General features: G+C 35.3%; 2 protein-coding genes across 2 annotated transcripts; both read left to right on the top strand.

Annotated features, from left to right (window-relative positions):
• Positions 1–4,153: 4,153 nt before the first annotated feature.
• On the top strand, positions 4,154–8,487 carry LOC18592419 (kinase with adenine nucleotide alpha hydrolases-like domain-containing protein). The gene is made up of 10 exons (XM_018126208.2): positions 4,154–4,565; positions 4,696–4,793; positions 5,043–5,292; positions 5,387–6,142; positions 6,248–6,496; positions 6,568–6,731; positions 6,823–6,902; positions 7,089–7,236; positions 7,318–7,467; positions 7,828–8,487. Exons 1-10 carry the CDS (start codon positions 4,388–4,390, stop codon positions 8,068–8,070), a joined length of 2,316 nt encoding a protein of 771 aa, XP_017981697.2. The 5' UTR covers positions 4,154–4,387; the 3' UTR covers positions 8,071–8,487.
• A 3,744-nt stretch (positions 8,488–12,231) lies between these two features.
• Positions 12,232–22,913, top strand: LOC18592420 (Zinc finger C-x8-C-x5-C-x3-H type family protein). The gene is given in 11 exon segments (XM_007019164.3): positions 12,232–17,217; positions 18,310–18,508; positions 18,596–18,746; positions 18,855–18,978; positions 19,114–19,188; positions 20,764–20,854; positions 20,939–21,209; positions 21,293–21,335; positions 21,410–21,513; positions 22,184–22,577; positions 22,580–22,913. Coding segments are annotated over 11 exon segments (6,405 nt in total). The 5' UTR covers positions 12,232–12,329; the 3' UTR covers positions 22,645–22,913.
• Positions 22,914–23,070: the final 157 nt, after the last annotated feature.

The following is a 23,070-nucleotide window of genomic DNA, read 5'->3' on the forward strand; positions in this document are numbered from 1 at the left end:
TTCAGGAATTTTAAAACCCTAAACAAAGAACATTTAATTAGTGCTAAAGATAGCCCAAGAGCTAGATTAATATTGGGGCCTTTGGGGAAAGGTTGGGAGGCGGACCCCATTGTTACCAAAGGAGAACATATCACATGGAAATGCAAAGCATCAGAATCAACGGTCCCTCCCCTATTTTGTACAATGCTGTTCCTATTATTTTCATGGTGTGGCAGCCCTTCACCTCTCTCTTTCCTCAACACCATACTGTTGGAAGCTTTTGATCTTGGCTTGGGGACGGTATTAATAGAAGAAACTCAGAATCACAAGAACCAAGAAACAAAATTCTAATGGTAGATTGAAAGGGGTTGGCGGCTTCGTGCATGTTAATCTTAATAAGAGTAAGGCTCCTTTTTAAAAAAGAAAAAGAAAAAGAAAAAGGAGAAATAGGTTCCGCATCTTTTTTTCCCCTTTAGAAAAAGTTAAATAAACAAATTGCTAAATTAAATATATTAACATTGAGAAAAATCATATTTAGAATATAGGAATGGTGCGGACAAATGGAATGAGTTAGAAGAATCAATTATATAATTAAAATATGTTTGTGGTATTTACCTCATCAATCTCATAGTGATTAAATTAGATTATTGGTATTTTATTAATTTTTATATTCTATAATTAGTGCTCGAGTTTGAATTTTTTTTTCAAGTTTCAAGTTTGGTCACTATTTATTTATAAATATCATTAATTAATATTAAAAAATATATAATTTATATGGAGTAATTTTCAAATATATATTAAATTTATTAAAAATTGATTTAATCAAATATTTAAAATAACTAAGGTCTAAATTAAAAAAAGTTTTATTAATAAAATCAAACAAGATAATACTTATGAGACGAAGACAATCCTAAATATAAATTTAAGATAAAAATATCTTCGATTATATTTAATTGATTTCATCGTTGATGGTTTGATTAACAAAAGGAAAAAAAAAACTCTCATTCCTCTCTATTCTTGGGCTAATTTTCCGTAAAATTTATAGAAAGCAAAAAGAATATTGAAAGAATATGATAGTATCGATTGGATATTGATATTGGTATTATATATTTTCTGATGGAAAAGCATAAAACGAGAAGGGAGAGGGCACGTGGCCGTCAGCTTGTGGAGCACGTGTACGGCCGGCAGTTGACGTGGGGTTCACACAATTAAAGGCGCCACGTGTGCGGTATTTGATTAGGGATCACATGATCATGGGCTTCCCCGTTCTTTCCACTGGTGTGCCAGGGGAGCGTGGGTTGCTTCGGTAACGCAGTCACGGGGTTAATTATCTTTTATTTTTTTAGGCGGAGTCCGTTTACATTCATCACCGCCCACAATGAATCGAGTATTCTCCACACAATGACATTTGATAAAAGTAGTCCGTTTATATGTAATTGATGGTAAAAAATAATAGCCAAATGGAACATAAATATAATTAATTGTCATGTGAGGTGATATCATCAGTATCAATTTTTTTTTATATATGTATAAACAAAAGGTAAACGTAAGGTAACAATGTCAAATTGTCGATGACTGCAACATTCATCCAAAGGCTAGTCTTAATTTCAAAATTAACATACATAAATTATATATTAAAAAGTAATAAATCAGCTTAGTTATTATTATTATTATTACTGTTTTGCAATAAAATCAGCTAAATTTTAGACTTTTTATTATGCTTAAACTTTCTGGGATTAGATGATTAAATGGTTTATTACGTTAAGCAATGTTTAAGCATTAAGAAACCTCATTTCATCATCTAATTTGTGGAAGTAACCATAATCACTTGCGTTATGTCATGAAAGCCTGATGTCATCTTAATTAATTTAACCTTAATGCAAAATTAATTAGGTTTATTCCATTGCTTGTCTATGTGTATTTGCATTACCGTTTGAGAATGATCAATGCCATCCATTGAAATTTAATAAACAAGTAAACATTCCTTGTATGTCATGCATGACAAAAAATTGCAATTTTTATAAAGTATTTTGAATATAGTATAAAATTTATTCATTGCCTAAAATTGATTGGAGTTAGGATAAGTTATATTAAGATGAAAGTTATTTTAGGATTTTTTTTTTCTTTTTGAAGAAAAAATTTCTCAAACAACTATATATAAAAATAAAAAATTAACTTTCGTCAAAATGCTATAATTTTACTTACATGAAATAATTATTTTTAAATTGAGATAATATTTTATCTATTTAATTATTTATTTTTAATCCAATAAGATTTTGATTTATACAATTACTATTTAGTTATTGCTTTAGAGTAATTACTTACTAAAGAAGCAAAAAAAAAAAAAACCCCAAGTAGAAAATGAAGCTTTAACTTATTAGAAGAAGACCCATATTCCTTTTATGTTTAATTGCATGCCATGCATTATGAAAATGTGCAAATTTTTATAGTCTTCTTAGAATTTGATTGGAAAATGATTAAACATTGAAACAAAAAAAAAAACAAGCTTATTTTAATGGTTTAGTTTATTCAAAGAAACACTTGTACTATTGGCTTATTTATTGTATATTGTACATTCGCAATCAAGTACCCAATTGTCCGTTTGCCCTTTTTCCTCAGTATAGTGATTAAAGCAGTATTGGGTAGTTGCATTAAGGGAATGCTTGGTAGTTGAATTGTAACCTAAAACTTCATGCTAGTTTCTCTTCTTTGCAAAGAGGTTGTAAATGCAAATATGCTCCTCCTTAAACTACATAAATGAAGCAACTTCATTTATTAGCTTCCTTTTATGGGTAAATCAAACCATTGGTTAGTTAATACTATCAATCTTGAAAGTGAACATGAAATTAAAAGCTAACCTAGCAAAGGGGAGCATGAATAACAGTCCCAAAAAGTAGAGGATTCAAGAGAAAAAGTAAAACACAAGTGTGGGTTTGGAAGGAGGGAAATGCATACAAATTAAGCAGATCAAAAGCTCGTTAGATCCCTGACAATAAAGCAAGTTTTAGGGACCAATTTTTAATTACCCAAAACATATATTAAATCGTTCCAGCTTAATCTTAATTTAAAGCTGATCTTTGCTGTGCCAGAAAATGAAATCTTAATTTAAATGACAAAGACAATAAATTAGGAGGTTAATCAATAGACAAGGACAATGTTTAAGGCATGTCTTACCAAAAAGGCTGAATAATAAAAGCTTGGGGGGATTAAAAGGAAAGAAGGAAGAGACGGATAAGAAGACTGAAAAGACTTTTTGGGTTTTGGTTGTAGGTAAAAAGATTAAGGTCACTTGGCCCCAAAAAACTACAGGGACTGCTTTAATGGGTCCCTTGCTCAGTCGAGTCTTCTTCGATAATCCTCTAGTATACAGTCGTAACTTGACTACTGTCTACAGTCAATTATCTAAAGGGCGGAAGCATCGTCAGCAGCCCTTTCTTTCAACTTCAAACTCAATGGTGAAAATCACTTTGACCCCAAATTTAAGCTGATAACGATACTGATTGCACTACAAAGAAGTGGTCAAAATTACTACAATTTCACTATGCATGGGAGTCTTACGTTGCATCTATTCAATTACTATAATTTTACAAAAATATTATGAAATTGATGTAAACATCAATTTCTCGTTAATAAAATTTCTCTTCTATAAGGCCTCTTTTAGCATTTTAAAAAAAAATATAAGACCTCTTTTACATTTAAATAAAAAAATTACATGAAAATCAATTCGTTCTTTACTGTTGTTGTTATATTATATAATTAATATCGGACATTTCCTTTAATAATAAATACATGTATTGTTTATTTAATTTTTAAAAAATGAAACAACGATATCCTTTCAATTTTTTATAATTCACAAAAAAAAAAACCTTGGGTTTTCTCATTTGTAGAATGATGCAAAGCTTGGTCCTACCAGTTGAGAGCCCATGCCCATTTAATGAACTTATTTAATCGGATAAAAATCTATGTTCTAAATATTTAGCTCCCATGTCCTTTACAGGGTGGGACCATTTCTTAATTCCTACAAAAGGAGGAAATAAATAATAAAAAATAAAAAGCCCCCATTAAAACCTGAATTAACACATTAACAAATGAAGGTAAGTTAAAATAAGCAAATCAATTGTTTAATAATTTTAACTTGTGACTGGGGTGTATTCTTAAAAAGTCCTCCCTCCCTCCCTCCCTCCCCTCCTTTCTCTGTCTAGTCTGGTTGGCGAACTTGAAAAGCAAACAAACTGACGGTTAAGCCTACAAAAACACACAACGCTTTTCCTCTTCTCCCTTCCCTTCTATTCCTCGAGAAGCTAACGCTTCCATATATAAGCCTTAACATGACCTTGATCCTTCGTCAGGACAAGGAAGAAGAGCTGGCTGAAAACTGAGAGTCTGTCTGGGACGGCAAAAGACAGATATGAAAATGGTGCAAAACGGTTTTGTTGGAGAAGAAGAGACGGAGAGTTCTGGTGGAGGAACGGTGGTTGTTGGGGTGAAGCTTGATTCACCAAGCAGAGAGCTTTTGACATGGGCTTTGGTTAAGGTGGCTCAGCCTGGTGACTCTGTGATTGCTCTTCATGTTCTTGGCAACAATGGTCAGTCAAGAAATTTGGTGTTTTCTCTTTTCCTGTTTCCGTGTTTTAAGTTTTTTTTTTTCTTGTGGGGTTTTATTTTGTTTGGGTGGTTTAGTGAAGTGGGAGTTGGTTTCTTTTTCTGTGTCTGTAGAAATCGTGGATCGAGATGGGAAGTCTTCGCTTTTATCGCTTGTCAAAGCGTTTGACTCTGTTCTTGCCGTCTACGAAGGATTCTGTAATTTGAAACAGGTTCAGTTTCATGCTCTCCTTTCTCTTTCTATGCTTTTCTATTTCTTGTAGCCATTTTTTTTTTAAATGATAAATTTGTTAAACTGATTTTTCTCTGTTTGGTCAATTGGAAAATGGAGGAGAATCAAAAATGAAAATTCGACCTTCCCCTACTGCTAAAGTTAGCTACACTACTAAGAGTAACTAATTAAACATTTCCAAGAGCAAATTTAAGACTTAAAAGGAGTTGGTTTTGGCGATATTTTGCAGGTGGATCTCAAACTTAAGATATGCAGAGGTTCTTCAATTCGTAAAATTTTAGTGAGAGAAGCAAAATCTTATTCTGCAACTAAGCTTATAGTTGGAACAGCCGCCAAACTCCATAAAATCCGGTCATCGACTTCGGTAGCTAAGTACTGTGCTAAGAAACTAACAAAAAACTGTTCAGTTCTTGCTGTTCATAATGGGAAAGTTTTGTTCCAGAGAGAGGGCTCTCCAGCTGGTACTTTTGGTTCACAAGGTAAAATTTTTTTGTTTTGGCTATTTGCTTTTTGGATGTGAAGGTAAATTTTTCATGGTTACTAAGGAATTTCTTTGTTGTGTATTTGTTTCAGGAAGTGAAGATCATAAAAGAAATAGCTTGCTTAATGCAATTCAGCGAACAATGACATTGAACAAAAATTCTAGAGTATTAAGTGAAGGAAATGCCAATGCCGAAACCAATCTGAATTCTGATGAAACCAACGACAAAAATTTGGAGCAGGCCTTATCAAAAGCCCGTTCAGGCAGCTTGGAGAGTGATCCAAAGAAAAATTGCTCGATTTGTGGATCTGGTAATAAGTTGTTGCTACATAATTCTTGTCACCAATCTGCAAAAGAGTCTTCTGCTGATGATGCTAACGATGGAAACCAATCGTTGGCTATAGTGCCAGTGCAAAAGGCTGAGGCTACGTCCAGTTCGATTTCCATGTTGATCAAACAGTTGCCTGAAATCAGACCCGGTTGGCCTTTACTTCGTCGTGCAGTTTTGTCAGACCTACAACAAGAAGTTCCTGACCGGTCTTCATTGAGGCAGATATCTGTGGTTCAGTGGGTGATGCGGCTGCCCTCTAGGCGTACTCTGTTTCTTGCCAATTCGGATCAGAAACAAGAAGGTTGCACTCAGAGTGAATATAAGTCCTCTAGTTTTGATGGAGAAAGCGGTGCAATTGTTCCAGTTGGTACGGAGAATGTCATTGCTCCACCTTCTCCTGATCAAAACTCAAGAAACCTGCCAAAAGAATTGGAGGGTCTCCATGAAAAATACTCTGCAACTTGCAGATTATTTAAGTACCAAGAACTCGTCTCAGCAACATCAAATTTCTTGGCTGGTTTGTTTTATTCATCATTCCTCTCCGCAACAATTTACTTTAGTCCCTCCTCTGGAAATTGGTTGACTTAATCCATTTTTTTTTTTTTTTCTGTTTTATTTTCAGAAAATTTTATTGGAAAAGGAGGTAGTAGTCAGGTTTATAGAGGTTGCCTTAGAGACGGCAAGGAACTCGCTGTGAAAATTCTAAAGCCTTCTGAAGATGTATTGAAGGAGTTTGTTTTGGAAATTGAGATTCTTACTACATTACATCATAAGAACATTATTTCCCTCTTGGGTTTTTGCTATGAGGATGACAATCTTCTCTTGGTTTATGATTTATTATCAAGAGGAAGCCTTGAAGAAAACCTTCATGGTAAGTAAATGCATAATATTCTTGGTTTTGAGATTGAAAAGAGATTAGATCTTATTATATTACTAATTCAGGTAATAAGAAGGATCCTGGTGCATTTGGTTGGAGTGAAAGATACAATGTGGCACTTGGGGTAGCGGAGGCCTTAGATTATCTGCATACTAACAGTGAGCACCCTGTAATCCACAGGGATATTAAATCCTCTAACATACTACTGTCTGATGATTTTGAGCCACAGGTATGTTTCATTTTTGACTTCCAAGTCTTGTGCTTTCATATTTGAAAATCTTCCAATAATTAATTTCCATGTATTCTGCTTGTTTCTGCAGCTCTCAGATTTTGGACTTGCTAAATGGGTATCAGCCTCTTCATCACATATAACCTGCACAGATGTTGCAGGAACCTTTGGGTATGTAATTTTCACTTCCATTGCTCTAGGCTCACTTGTTTCTAATTATGTTCATTTATTTCAAGCGGTATTATAATGTACAAAAATGAAAATCTTGCCAACATCATTTGAAACAATTGAAAATATTCTTGGGGAAAGGGTTGGTACAGGTCATTGATTAACTAATGATATTACCATTTGCTCCAGCTATTTGGCTCCTGAGTACTTCATGTATGGCAAAGTAAACGACAAGATTGATGTTTATGCATTTGGTGTTGTGCTGCTTGAGCTTCTTTCTGGAAGAAAACCTATAAGCAATGACTATCCAAAAGGCCAAGAGAGCTTGGTCATGTGGGTATGTCCTTTTCGCTCATGTGACTCATCGTGGTAATCTACCTTCCAATTTTGTGTCTAAAATAGAATTGACCTTGTCCAGGCAAAACCAATTTTAAGTGGTGGGAAGGTTTCCCAATTATTAGACCCAAGCTTGGGTGATGGCTATGATCGTGACCAGATGGAGAGGATGGTTCTCGCTGCCACGCTTTGTATTAGACGTGCCCCACGTGCTAGACCTCAAATGAGTGTGGTAAGTCATCTTTGATTTTTTCTAATCAGACTAGCTTTTTCTATGTGCAACTTTTCTGGTCAGCCAAGTCTTTCTGATAAAGCAGGGACAAGAGAATAAAAGACTTCTTTTATTAAATTTTGCTTTAATTTTCTTTAGCACATAATAGAAAAAGCTAAATTGGAAAGGGTGTGTTGGGTAGTTGTTTGTTTTGGTATTGTGAGGTGAATTGTGCACTGTGCCAAGTATCCCACTCCCACTAGTGTCTCGGTTGCAATAGCATATCAGTGTCAAAACCCTATTTAAGCAGATGAATTTACTTCTTTTACGTTTCTGTAAATAACAGAGAACTAATTATGTTTTTGTTTCGGTTGGCCAAAGGTTTGGAAGCTCCTTCAAGGCGATGCTGATGTGACAAAGTGGGCAAGGCTCCAGGTGAATGCCTCGGAAGGATCTGACGCGTTGGATGGTGAAGCTTGTCCCAGGTCTAACCTCCAATCCCATCTTAGCCTTGCATTGCTTGATGTGGAGGACGATTCACTCTCCGTGAGCAGCATTGAGCAATCTGTGTCATTAGAGGACTACCTGAATGGTAGGTGGAGCCGTTCATCAAGCTTCGACTAACCCACAATAACGCAATCTAAGCTGCAAATAAGCTTATTCCATTTATGGAATTTTTTTTCTCCCCCTTGTATATTCTTTTGGTTTTCTTTACTCTTTTTTCTTTCAACTGGGTTGCTTACGGTAGGTGTTGGATGAGAGGTTGTTTGCCTGGTGTGCCCTCCTCCTCCCCTTCTATTCAATCAATGTTGCGTATTTGTGGGGCTGCTGTCTACCCTCCTTTTTTTTGTCTGTTTGTTGTTTTTGAAAGTGTTGGGTTTGCTCCTTGATCGCAATAGATTAGGAGTGGGAATATATCGTAGTGGTGGAAGCTAATTGTGTTGTAACCCGGGATTATTTTCTCTTATTAAAGTGAATATAAAGTAAGCATTGCTCTGAATTTGCCTGAAGCTTGGCTAATAAGAGCAATTTTGCTTGGAAGTTGGTATGCCTCTTACTTTGATTACTAGTTATTACTCCATGTGCATTTGCTGTTACATGGCTATTTAAAGCAGATTCAGCATATCTGGTAATTTTGATGGCTCGTAGAATGCTCATACAAGGATCCGCAAAAGTCCCTTTCATCCTTCCAACTGGTTGCCGTTGTCATTGAATTGGCTCTTAACACTTATTCAAGGTTGTCTCAACCCACTCAGCACAACCCCTGTTTTGGGCTCCTCACTTTCTGCTGAAATCTTTATTTCGTTCACGGAGTCTTCACTGTTATACAGACCATGAAAAGTTACAAAATTGTACTAGCCTAATAGGGCTACTAAATGGAAAAGTGATGCCACAGCCACAACCACCCTAGGGAGTCCACTTTCACTCGCCATCTCCACCGACACTTTGATTTCCTCAGCTCCTTGCCCCTTCCTCCCCCCTCCCCATGACTTTCTGCTTTTAAGCAAATGTCATTTACTAGTTAAGTAAGCACAAGCAATGCTTGGCCTTTTCTCAGTTTTTGCAGTTCTTTCTCACCTAGTTAAGGCAATTACTTATATTTGCCTACAAATCTCACTTTAATAAAGGAATGCGAAGTACTGAACTGTTTCTAATTTAGAGATAAGAACTTGATGAACAATATGAGGAAACATAGTCATCTGTTAATATTTAAGCGTTTTATTTGTGATTTGTAACTTAAAGGAGTAATGCGTCACGTATAGTACAAGTCTTCCTCTTTCTACTAAGACGCTAACGGCCATCACTGTTGAATCAATTGGTATTTAATGTGGCTTTCCTTTCCCCCTCTCAAATAGACATATTGTATATTCAAGCTACTTTCATGTTCAGGCTGCCATCAGCATCTTCCATTACGACCCATGAAACTTTTATCTCTTTTAAGTCATTGGTGTCACTAGCTCTTTTCAGATAAGTAAAGGTCAACCTCCATCTCCATTGCTATCCAATTCAATTTCCACACCACCCCCCCCCCCCCCCCAACCCACAAGTTTTCAGCTTGTCACGACAGCCCATGTTCTTCCCCCAAGGCACATCCACTTGTTGTACCTTAAAGATTTGAAAAGGAAATTTAAGGGTCATTAACCTCTCCAATTTTGCATAGGGAATTTTTTTAAGGGCTCTTGGTCATGCTGATTTTTGGGTTGCCAAATGCATATGATACCTGTTGTACTTCTTGCTTTAGTTGAAATGATCAATATAAATGTTATGGATTTCACATCAATAAAAAATAAAATAAGTTTTAAATATAAAAATATGAATTTTTCATCACTTATCAAGTTTTTTTTAATTAAGAACGTGAATCATGATTTATAGATTTACGTGAATGAAAATAAGAGATTATTTCAAATTGACCAATAGCATTTTCATTTGAATTTTGTTTTTATTATATTGTACTTTACTTTAATTTGGCTTTATCATTACTCATTTAAAATTGTTATTTTTTTATTTTCATGACTTTAATTAAGAAGATAGTATTATATATCTCTAGTAATGATTTTGAGAGTTAGAAAGTTGAAGTCGAAAAATTAAAATTTACAAAAAAAATCCAAAAGATTATTTTCCTATAATTAATGAAAATAATTAAAATATTATTTTTAAAAAAATAATTTAATAAACTATACAACTTTCACGTTAATAAGCTTTAGAAGATTTATGTAAAATTAAAACATTTAATTATTTATTTATTTGAAGCATTTTCATGTCATCATGTAACTGGGCTCATCATTTCCCACATGATTATACAAAAGCAACAGTCGAGACTGGATTTGGGTAATTGGGCTTGAAAGTTAAAATGTGGGCTGCTTTACTACAAACTTCTACGATTGAACACGATAAGGCCCAATGGGAAGGGTGGGTTCAAGATTACACTTTTTTTTTGCTAATCAAAAGTGTAAACCTTTGCCCTTTAAAAAGATAAATGATTTTATATCAATGATAATGATTCTTAAAATTTAAGATTGAAATTATCACTCTTCTTATATAATGAAAAAATAACATAATTGATAATTTTTACAATAAACATTTAAATAATTATATATAAAACTTTGTTCCCCAATATGTCACCTTCATTTGCATTATTTTTACCTAAATACGCTTAATTTCAGAGTTTTTATTCATTACGATGAACATAGCTTGTCATTATCCTGAAAAATTAAGTTTATAGTAGTGATGCAACTCTAATTATTTTAACTTTTGGTAGCATAGGTGATGGAAAAGTACGAGAGACTTCATTGAATGATCAATGATCTAAATTGATTACAATATAAGAAATTCTCTCGAACATAGTATAAGTACCAACAATTAAAACTACCATTTAACGTCAATAGTATATTCATTCCTAATAACAAGTTTACATGATCATTGTCTTCTCCAAGATCACATTAATATTTTATATTTCGATAATTTTATTGAATTTAATTGTTTTTGTAACATAGAAAAGGATTAAAATTTTATTTATGATTTCGATCTAAAGAGAATTAAGATTTTAAAAGAATAGTTATTAAAAATTTTCTTATATAAAAACAGTATAAATGTTTTTACTTATCTATTAAATTATATTTTAAAAATAAATCAAAATTTATAAAAATATTAAATAAACACATAATAATTAAAACAATTAAAAACAATTTAAGAGTCTCATATTTGATTAGAATAAAGAAGTAATATCATGGTTGGTTGGGGAAATGGATTCCCCAAAAATTTTCTCCTTATGTTTGGTTTGTACATAAAAATGACTATTCTTCAAAATCTTACAAAGCTTTGGAATAGCTAATACCATCTCTCCCCTAGTCTTAGCTATTCCACATCCATGGGAATAAAATTCAAAACATGTTAGGCTAAAATGATTTTTTACTTTCTTTCAAAAATTACAAACCTAAACTTATATAATATTTTAATTATAAATAAATTATTAAAATTTTAAAGTTTTATTAAAAATAAAATTAAATAATTAAAAAATAAAAAATTTACTTAATTTTGTCTTTCGGTATAAATTTTACTAATTTATATAAAGAGTATTTTTATTTTTGATGAAAATAAATCTTATTTAATAAAAAGTTTAAGTTTTCAATTATATATTAAAAATATTTTGAATATAAAAATTAATTAAAAGTATTAATATTTAAAAATTTCAACAATTAAATTATAAACAAAATATTAATATTTAAATTATTAAATATTAATATTTTAAATAAATTATAAATTATTAATATTTAAAAAATAAAATTAAATAAATAATCATAATAACATTTAAATTATAAATAACATATTAATATTTTATAATATTAATGATTATATTATAAATAATATATTAATATTTAAAAAATAAAAATAAAGATAAATAAAAATATATAATAAAAGATTTTTTTATTTTTTTATTTTTTTTCAAATTTATTTTTATCTATCAAATACTGTAATAAGTCATAATAATTATTTTTATTTTATTTCATTTATCATATTAAACTAAATAATAATTATTTTATTTTATTTTATTTTTATAAAATAATTATTATACAATATTTCTATTTATTACGCAATAAAAAAAATAATAAATTTGGAGCTGAGCCCTTTACTATAGCTATGGACCTGTGAGCAAGTATATGATATAAATTTCTAAACATAAAAAAAGAAAAAAAAAGGAAAACGTGAGGCCGCCACGTAACAGTTATTGCTTGCAGTGATAATTGTATAAAGAAAAGATAAAAAAATAAAAAAATTCAAAAGCAACGACAGAGAATGAGGGAATTGCACAGCTATCCCCCATAAAGAGAAGAAGACTTGTGCAAGTCAAGAATCAGGAAAGCAAAAGCCCGAACTAGCCGAACATGGATCCCTCCTCCTACGTCAACCACCATCACCACCACCACCACCAACAAAACAACCACACCAGGTACGCCCCTCTCTCTCCTCCTCTTCACCTTCTTTCGCCTACCCCTCCCCCTCCCCCTCCCCTTCCCCCTCATGCTCCACCCTATCAACAAAGTCCTAACAATCTGTACCCTTCCCGCTACCACGTTCCTCCACCTCAGCCTCCGCCACAACTTGCTCCACCCCCTCCTCCACCACAACAGCCGCAACAGCAACCATATCACCCTCTCCCTGCCCCACCACCTTCAGTGCAGCGTCAGCAGCATCCTAATCATCACCCTTACAACCCTCAACATCCTCAATACACTTTCAATCCAAATTTCAATTCTAACCCTAAGCCTAACAATGTTTCCCACCAATTCCACGATTTTCCTCAACGGCGGGTGCCCGAATTCGATACCCGGCCTGAATACTGGCCCGATAATCGGGCATCCAGGCCCCATTCCGTTTCCAGTTTGGATCGGGAGGCCCGTTATCATCAGTTCGATCGGAGACCCGCCTCTTTGGCGGTTGACAGGTATAGACATGATGTAGAGGGAAGTTCTAGGTATAGAGCTCTCGAGCTGAATCTGAGAGAAAGACCGGAACTTGGTAGGGTTCACAGTGATAATTGGATTCCCGATAGAGCTTCTAGGGATTTTGGGATTGTTTCGATGGGATTTGAATCAAATTCGAATAATTCAGGCTTTTGTCATAAGGTTGCTGAAAATGTGAGATGGGGTTCACGTTTACGTGATCAGTTGATTGATAATGGAAATAATGAGATTAATGAAAGAGATGAGATGAGGGTTTTCTCGAGGAAAATTGATTATTATCAGGAATCAGAATTGGAGAGGTTTAGTGATAGGGGAAGTAGTAGAGAGGATAGCCATGAGTTTAATCGGGCTCCAAGGAAGCAAATACAGAAAAAGAGTGCTTTACTTAGGATTCAAAAGGCACAACAGAATCATAGGAATAGGGAAGATGAGAGATCACATTATATGGGCTATAATAATGAAGGGAAAACTGGTTCTTTTAGAGGAAAAGATTTGGTCTTACATTCGGATCATGGGTTGGAAGAAAGAGAGAGAAAAGTTAGCCCTGTAGAGCTTGATGTGTCTTTTAAATCAAATTCATTGGTGGCTAAGGCAATTGTGACTCCTTCTAGTTCTTCACCGGTTTCTGATTTGAATGTGAAGCCTAGGACTAGCAAAATTAGGAAAGTTATGATATTTGACAAGGCCAATGAGAGTAGGGCAAAATTAGATGTTTCTACTTCTGTATTAAATAGTGGTTCTGGTTCTGAGGACTCTAAGCAGTCTGCGGGAAAAGTTAAATCTTGTGGTATTGGTAATGTGCATGATGGTGTTACAAAGCCTAGTTCAAAAAGGACCAATGTTTCGCTTAGAAACGGTAAGTTCGAAAGATCTTGTAAGGTTACTGTAAAATTGGATGATTTGACATGCGTTACTGAAGAGACCCCAATTACTGACAAGAAACCAGAATCATTGGAGGGGAAGAGTACAATTCCTTGTATTGGTAATATGAGGGATGGTGGGTTGCAAACTTGTTCTGACAGGGCCAATGTTTCAGTTAGAGAGAATAAAGTGGAAGGTACACTTAAAAGCACTCTTTCAGATAAAAGTGGTGCTAGTGTTGGTAAACCATCCTCTCTCAAAGCTACCAAGAAGAAAAAAATTGTGAGGAAAGTGGAGAAAAAGGTTACCAATTCTCCCTTGAATTTGGCAAATTCAAAATCACCAAAAAGTTGTGATCAACCTGTTAAGGCAGATACCTCTACTTATTGTTTATCTGCTATCTCTGTGGCTGACAAGAGTGTTACACCTCCTAAAATGAAAATTGCTTCTGCTGCTGGGTGTTCAGCCGGTGCTGTTGGTTTGGAGTGTTGTCCTAAAGAATCAGCTCTGCTTCTTGAATATGAGAAAGTGACTGGAGCATCAAAAGACGTAGTCTCAAAGGAAGTTGGCACTGACGTTGATCCAGGTAGTTCAGTTGCACCTAAGATTAAAAGAAAGAGGAACAGCTCAACTTTGCCTTTGAGGTCTTCAGGTCATGAAGAGAGTAAAGTTGATCAGCGTTTTGTTAATTCTGATAATTCTGTCTTTGGCCTGCGTATTGTTTCAAATATCAAGGAGGACCGTACTGAAACACTCAATGAAAGTATTACATCTCGCGCTTTTAGTGTTGAAGATATTGACAAACAGTTTTACCATAGTGAAAGTAACAATGATGGCTTGTTAAGATCTGAGGACATCAATGTCCATGAGGATATTGTTGATATAGGTAGCTCATCTGTTGCAATGCATGGCACCCCTGGTTTTGAATGTGGTTCATCTAACACCCAGGAGATAAATATTGCTTGTGACATTGGCAATGTGAATTCTGGTAGCAAGCAGGCTTGTGCTACTGCTGGCAATCCAGTAGTTGAGGATGGTACTACAGGGAGATTGCCGGAAGCTAATTGTTCTGCAGGAAGCAACAAAATGCCCCATTTGCCATGCTCAGAGGAAACTCAAATTAACAGTGGTTCTATTTATGCAGACTGCTCCAACCATAACAGAAGTACAATCCACACTCCTGATATTGGTTATGTTAATTCAGGGGAGAGCAACTGTGAAATAGGTGATGATTTTGTTAAACACCTTGTCTCTTCCACGCTGTCACTTGGGAATTCTGGAGCAGAAAGAATCCCCAATGCTGCGGAATCACCAGAATGCACTGCAGGATCTGCAGATGTGCTTACCTCTGCAAATTGTCTGGACACGACAATAATTACATCTGGCGTATCCGCTCCTCCTGAAGTTATGGTTAGTGATTTTGGGTGGCTTGATACCTTCCGAGAGGTGAGTGCTAGTGCAGATGGAAAGTCTCCAGAGAACAAAAAGAGAAAAATCTCTACCTCCAGTTCTGATGTGACTGCATCTGTAATCAACGAGGGTGTTGCAGTTTCCAATATCTCTAAATCTGCTGTACAACTACCTTCCAATTTTACTGATGATCAATTGCAATTGGAACAGGCAGTTAAAGTATCAAGCATAGATGGTCTTCATAAGGAGGGGATTGATTTATTGCTTGTAAACAGTTCAGTGGTTGGACCTTCTCAGTCTGTTGGCTTTTTTAGAGATGCGTACAAGATTAATCACCCAAGGATTGATCCTTGTTCAGCTTTTATTGAGTCAGTTGCTCCAAGTTCCCCATGCCTTCATCTGTTAAAGTTGGGAGGTGACCAGTTATCAACTGCGACACAAGTTTCTGCTCAAAATAATCATCAAATTGTTGCTATGGATATTGAAGGCGATGACAGGGGAAAAGTGCATGTGGGTACTGCAGAAGAGCAAAAATTTATTTCTAGTGAGGTAAGTCAATGCAGAATTACTCCAGAACATATGTCTTCGAGCTTAGATCAGAGGTTGCCTAGCACAGATGTGGAAGATGACAATCATATTCCTCTGAAGGATGATTTACCTTCTGCATTGATTTCTTTGGTTTTTGGTGTTGATGCCAATGAAGTTTCTGCTACCAACTCCAATGATGAAGTAATGCCTGCACCTGATATAGTATCTGATGTGGGTTCTCCTTATAACCATGATAACTTTGTTATAAGCGCATCAACTTGCAAAGCACCTCTCTGCCAACAATCAGAAAAGCAGGCTTTTGGTGATGAAAAATTTTCAGATGATAAGCCTATGGCTGAAGGTGCTGGCAACGTATCTGCACTTGTGTCATATTCACAGCATAGCAGAACTATTTTGAAGTCAAATGATGCAATTCAAACCAATCAATCAGTTGCTGGGAAGGAAGTTTTGTTACCATCACATGATTCCAAAAATACTAATTCCCCCAATTCCATTAGTGGAGCAACACGTAGGAGGAAAAACCCTCTTAGCCATGTTGTTCCCAAGAGTTATCCTACTCGCTCATCATTTGTTTTTTCTGCTTCCAAGAATACAACACCTTCTACCAATATCACAAAGCCCCGGACATGGCATCGAACCAATAATTCTTCTGCCTCTCCTCTATCGGGAAATAAACCTTCCTCAAGTGCCAATCCTTTGCAAAGGCAGATGCCAAAAAAGGCTGCATTTTTTCAAAGTCCTTCTTACATTCGTAAAGGTAACAGTCTTGTCAGAAAACCTGTTGCAGTTCCTGCTCTTCCCCAGGGGTCTCATTCTTTGAGTTCATCTGTTTACCGGATGAACCCCGGGGTTGTGGATGAAGTGAAGAAGGGCACAGGACCCAATAGTAGAGTTGGTGCTGTTGACTTGAGAACAGGAGGTGCAAATGCCTCTTTTGAGAGGCCCACAACACCCCCTTTATCTAGTGTCTCCAAAGTACCAAATTGTACTTCAAACTCACCAGGAGAGTGTACATCTTCCCCATTAGCAGAGCCTTCTATTAGTGATTGCTGTGAAACTGCAATAAATCATGCCAGTTCTATGGAAATTAATGATGTGCTCAATTCCCCAGAGGATGGACTGAAGACTTTTGAAACTCTAAATCAAAATGGTTCAGTTAACAATTTGGAAGAATGTACCGAGCAAAGTGAAAGCAACTTGGTCCCTTCAAATGCAAAAAGGTTAACATACGTAAAGCCAAAATCAAATCAGTTGGTTGCAACTTCAGAATGTGGTCGTACCTCTATTCTCAATGCTGATAAGAATCAAAACTTTTCTGCTCCCTCTGATGGCTACTATAAGAAAAGCAAAAACCAACTAATTAGGACTGCACTTGAGAGTCACATCAAGCAGGCAGTTACCATGTCCGACAACAAAACCAATTCAGTGGGACAAGTGGCTGCTAAGGTTATGCCCAGTAGAACTGTTGGTAAGAGGCAATCTAATAAAGGTATGCATTCATGAATTTTCTGTTAGCATAATCTTTTATTTTTTGTACTTGACAATTGTGTTTTTTTGTTTCATGTGCATTTTATTGAGCACTGAAAGTAGCTTTTAGACATGGCTTAACTTTTTATTACTTATTCTGCTTAATACCTGTCCATGAAGCATAAAAATGACATGTCTTCTTCCATCTTTGTTCTCCTATTTGTCTCTGTTGGCTATAATTTTTATGTTTGTTTTCTTCAGCACTTGCAATGGTAGGTTTTTCCAATTTGATGGGAGTCGACTGGTGCTAGCCATGTCTTTAGACAAATGACTACTTGTCTGTTGGAATTTCATGCACTAAAAATCATGAGAGATTAGTGTCCCAGATTAGTTGGGGCGAGCCTATATTGGCTTTGATTTCTTTGTTATCTTTTCTGGTATGATTGATGTCTGATGGCTCATCAAGATCTTTTCTAAGTTCTGCCAACCCTCCCTGCTGGGAATTCTTTTTGTTTTCAAGCAAGTCACTTGTGACCTTTCTCCCTGTAAGTCTCCATTTGGAGATTTTTATAGCAATAAAATCTCAGCCTTTCAAAAAAAAAAAAAAAAAATCTTGAGAGATGGCTGCCTGCAAACTATATGTATAACTAGATTCTTATGCTAATTTTCAATGTTACTTTTTTTCCACCCAATTTGCCTCCTTTTATGAATTCTAGTTGCGTATGTTTGTTTTTATCAAATTTTAACCACCCTCTCCCCCACCAATTGTTGCTTTTTCCTTGGTGACAGAAAGATGTAAAGAAGCTAGCTTTATTAGCTTTAGTTAAGGACTTATGTTGCCTCTGCCAACTTGTCCAGACTCTAGTACACACTTCTGTCGATTATGAGCAATCTTTTAAAATAATTTGTACTACATTATGATTATTAGTTGTAGCTAGTTATTTGAATTTTGCAGCCATCTCTAAATATGTTATTATGACCATCAACCTCACTGTATTAAACTCATAACTAAGTTAAATGGATGAAACTGGAAATTGGTTGCAGCAAGTTTCATTACTTGTTTTTGGCTTTATCATTACTTAGGCAAAGGCTTAAATTACTAGTCCTTTTGCAGTTGTAGGAAAGACCCATAAACCTTCCAAATTCTCTCTGGTCTGGACTCTGCATAGTGCAAGGCTTTCAAAAAATGATGGCAATTCACTACGTCGTCCAAAGGTCCTTCCTCAACTGTTTCCTTGGAAAAGAATGACATACTGGAGAAGCTTTAAGTTAAACTCAGTTTCTTCCTGCAATAGTTCTTTGTCTACAATCAGGTATAATTCCTATTTTAGTAGCTTCTTGTTTTAGTTATGCACCTGTGTATGTTGTCCAAGAAAATAATAATTAATTTTCTTTTGCAGTCGAAAGATGCTGCTATCAAGAAAGAGAAATACTGTTTACACCAGGTCAATTAATGGATTTTCAATTAGGAAATCAAAGGTGTTTAGTGTTGGTGGTTCTAGTTTGAAATGGTCGAAATCCATTGAAAGGAATTCGAGGAAAGCTAATGAGGTAGGGTGTATCATCTACTAGTTCTCATGTCTTCCATATATATTTCAAAACTGAAGTATGATAGAAGTCTAGGCTTTGTTCTTAAAAATTTTTGTTACTGTTTTATAGGAAGCTACACTAGCAGTTGCTGAAGCAGAAAGAAAGAAAAGAGAACAGAAGGGCACTGTTTCTAGGACAGGCAAAAGAAGTTACTCTTGTCATAAGGTTGTTCATGGTACTGAACTTCGGCCAGGTAGGCCAATTAATGATCTTGGTCTGGTACATATCAAAAAGTTTTTTTGGACTTTGTGAAGTAAAAGCATTATATCTAATGGTTTTGAAAAGGATGCTTCAGTGATATGTTTCATGTAAATATTTGATATTGTAGGCGAACGTATATTCCGCATTGGTTCATTGCGCTACAAAATGGATTCTTCAAGGCATTCCCTTCAGAGGATATCAGGTTCTCCACTCTTGATTTATCATATTGTGGTTTTTAGGTCCCTTGTTTATGTTTATTTTAACTCCAAATGTGGTTGGAAGTAAACCTAATAGAAATTGAACGCATAGTAGCAGATGTTTTTTTTTTATCAATCATAATGAGATTTTATTGAATGTCCCAAAATGGGTAAAAACTGGGGAAACCAGCATGAAGAGAGCAGATCCAAGATGGATCTGTCTGCAACATAAACCCGAACAAAATCAACACCTACATGACTGTCAGTACATATACCGCCTCATATTTTCCTATCAAAATACAAAGAGTTACACCTGGATTCTGCATCCTAAAATCCCAGAAAAAACACAAGAGACAAACAATAAAAGACATAAGCAGCAACAGACTAGCAAGGTACCCAAGGTACATCAGAGCAATAAAAGTATCAATAACACAAGCTGCATCAGACCAACCAAAACAAACAAGCAAAGCAAAGGGCTGCATCAACTGATAGACAGAATCAATAAACCATCTCTGCTATTTGATCATTCACAATGTAACAGATCACCACCATGCCAAGAACATTGTCTCCTTATCTACACCATACTTTGCCAAAGAAACAGCAAACCCTCTCTAAGGACATGCTGGAAATTGACATCCCCTAGTTGATTGATAAGTGAGTCAATCTCATTAACAAGAATCCATTTTTCCCATGGCCTTTAACAAGGCTGATGGATCCAAGTGAGGGCTACCTTTGAGTTGGATTCAATCAAAAGCTTCTTTGAGGATGTGTATTTGCATTTATTGGAAAGATTTTTGTTCCTACTCGATGCAACTTTCTGTTTCCTGTGGTGTGACTCTATTTGCATTTATGTAAGACTACATAGATGATTCATGTATTGTTTTGAGATTGTAGTAACTTTTTTGGTATTAAAATTAGTACCATGTTCTTTTTCTCTGAGTAAATCCAGTTTGTTAGTATGAAATTCCGTCATTTGGTTTCCAACAAGTTTAATTTGGAGGATGATGAACAGGAAGAGGCTGTAGGTAAACTTTTTGAGGTGTGAGTTTGCATTTTTTAATTTTGGGAAGCACAGTTGCGATTAATGCTTCAGAGGCTAAGTTTTATGCTTACCCCTCTTTGATTTCCAGCACTGGTTAATTTTTCTGAGACACTAGCTTGGTAGAAGATGAATTGAACAGCCATGTTTATCAAATGAAAGTTATGTATGCTTTTCTCTGATTGTTAAATGATGAGAAAGAGATAGTTTGTGTTGGGTTTGTTGGTAGCATAAATGAAGAAACATCAGATTACTTGCTCACCAAGTTGATGGAATGTGACCATATTCTTATGGAGCAAGGCTTGGTATTGCTGTATCAAAGTGCTTGTTTGGGACTCCTCATAATCTGTTTAGAAATTTTGTTGCAGAAATACACATGATTGTGATGTTAATAACTTTTCTCTATTAGTTTCTGATCAGAACCTAAAGTCGAAGCTGATGTTGATGTCCTTTTTCTAACCTAAAGTCGGAGTTGATGTTGATGTCCTTTTTCTTTTAAGTTTTTTTAATGCTCTCATAACTATACTTACTTTCTGTGTAGATGATGAGTCGTCATGCTCCAGTGATCACCTATCAGAAAACAGTACCAAAAAAACTTATGTCCCAAGGAGATTAGTGATTGGGAATGATGAGTATGTTGACCTTACCATGTCATAAAACATGAATTTGAATGAATTACTTAGAATATATGAAATTAAAATGAACGCCATCTGCAGGTATGTTCGAATTGGCAATGGCAACCAGCTTGTTAGAGATCCAAAGAAACGCACTCGTGTTTTGGCAAGTGAGAAAGTTCGATGGAGCTTGCACACTGCTAGGTTACGATTGGTTAAAAAGCGGAAGTACTGTCAATTTTTCACAAGATTTGGAAAATGCAACAAAGATGATGGAAAGTGTCCCTATATCCATGATCCCTCCAAAATTGCTGTATGCACAAAATTTCTCAAGGGTCTATGTTCAAATCCCAACTGCAAATTGACTCATAAGGTTCAGAACTTATCTGGTTGACTTAACGTTCTGCTGGGTGTTGAGGTTTATGACTAACATCTATCCTTTGGATTTTTGTGCAGGTCATTCCGGAAAGAATGCCTGATTGTTCATATTTTTTGCAAGGTGTTCTTTTTGTAGATTGTGCTTTTCTTATATCTAATTGCCTGAATGCAGAATTCTGACAAAATTACTGGCAGGTTTGTGCACAAATGAAAATTGTCCTTATAGACATGTACATGTGAATCCAAATGCCTCTACTTGTGAAGGATTTCTTAGGGGCTATTGTGCTGATGGTAACGAGGTAGTGCCATATCATTTTGAAAATACTATTTTAGTCTATTGTTTTGCATTTTATGCCATGTCCTGTTTAATATCATGTTATACAGATATCTTTTGTCTCTCATTCTCTTGGTTGGTTTACACTGGTCATAATAATTAATATTAGAAAATTGTTGAAATTTACTTTCAAAAAATAAGGTAACATTTTTCTTTTGAAAAGAAAAAGAAAATCTTTCAACTTTGTGTACTCTCTGACCTGCCAAACTTTCATAACCAGATTTATTTAAGTTGTTGCATTGATATTTACTTTAATTTGATTCACATGTACTTTTTTGTAAGAAATGATGACATTACTTGAAGAGTCTTGTGGTATACTGTTTTCATTGCATATATACATTTTTTATATGGATTTTCTTGAATTCTCTTGGAAATTCTTGAATAAGCAGTTGTAATGATGATCTGTTATACATTCAACATGTATAAACTGTTGAGTTTATTTTTACACCTATATGTACCCCCCCCCCCCCCCCCCCCCCCTCTTCCCTTTCCTTTTCTTGGAAATATGTGTAGGTTCTGTGAATAATCGTCATCATCAATTGTTTTAGATTTTCTTTAAGCTACTCTCTTCTCTAATGCACACACAAACCACACTAACATTGAATAAGTGAAATGGAATGTGTTTCTGCTCTCAGTGTCGGAAGAAGCACAGCTATGTCTGTCCCAACTTTGAAGCAACAGGGTCCTGTCCTCAAGGATCTAAATGCAAGCTTCACCACCCCAAAAAGCAAAGCAAGGGAAAGAAAAGCAAAAGGTCAATTAAACATAACAATGCTCGCGGGCGATACTTTGGTATTGACATGTTGGTGCCTAAAAGAATGGTGCCTGAAAGCCACCGGGCACTAGATGATGATGACGTGTTCTTTGATGGGAAATTCTCTGATTACATTAGGCTTGATGTTAGAGATGATGATGCTGGGGAAATTCATCAAGTGATGAATGATCAAATGACCTTTGGTGACAATGATTCCTCAGATTTACGGTTGGATGATCTTGATGAGTTAATCAAACCTATTCGGATAATGAATAGGTAAAGATGGCAGAATCATTTCTGGTTAGTGAAGGTTCAAGTGTTAAGCATGCGGCCCTGCAATAGAGGAATTGAATATGCTATGCTGTATATAGGGTGAGCAAATTTTCATGTATATTGGCTTTCTGCCGCTGCCGAATTATTTGGTGTTCATAGGCTCTCTCATTTTTTTCCTTTTTTCTTTAGTTTTAATTTTCCTTTTTTTTTTTTTTTTTTATGGCGATACCTTTTGTATTATGTACCTTGTAACAGAAGAGGAATTGAATATGCAATGCTGCAGAAATGAAATGTTAAAGAAGTTTGAGGAAATAAAATTTTTGTTCTGATTTTTGTCATATTCTGTGTGCAAGCAAGCAAGTGGCCAAGTTTGTGTCTGAAATATTGAATGCAGTTAGTTGTTCCCCGAGGGGTTAGGCATTGGTAGTATTTGCTACCTCTGATAGAAATGCATTTTGTGTGTAGTAAGTAGCTAAAAGATCCTTATTTTGACCC

This window comes from Theobroma cacao, chromosome 8 (genome assembly GCF_053813885.1).
Source record: "Theobroma cacao isolate CCN51 chromosome 8, ASM5381388v1, whole genome shotgun sequence".
NCBI lineage: Eukaryota > Viridiplantae > Streptophyta > Magnoliopsida > Malvales > Malvaceae > Theobroma > Theobroma cacao.

Bases quoted from the DNA above. Each gene is read 5' to 3' on its own strand.
- LOC18592419 (XM_018126208.2), top strand. From the start codon at position 4,388: ATGAAAATGGTGCAAAACGGTTTTGTTGGAGAAGAAGAGACGGAGAGT. The intron at 6,497-6,567 runs GTAAGTAAATGC...TTACTAATTCAG, and splicing joins CCTTGAAGAAAACCTTCATG to GTAATAAGAAGGATCCTGGT. The intron at 7,237-7,317 runs GTATGTCCTTTT...GACCTTGTCCAG, and splicing joins AAGAGAGCTTGGTCATGTGG to GCAAAACCAATTTTAAGTGG.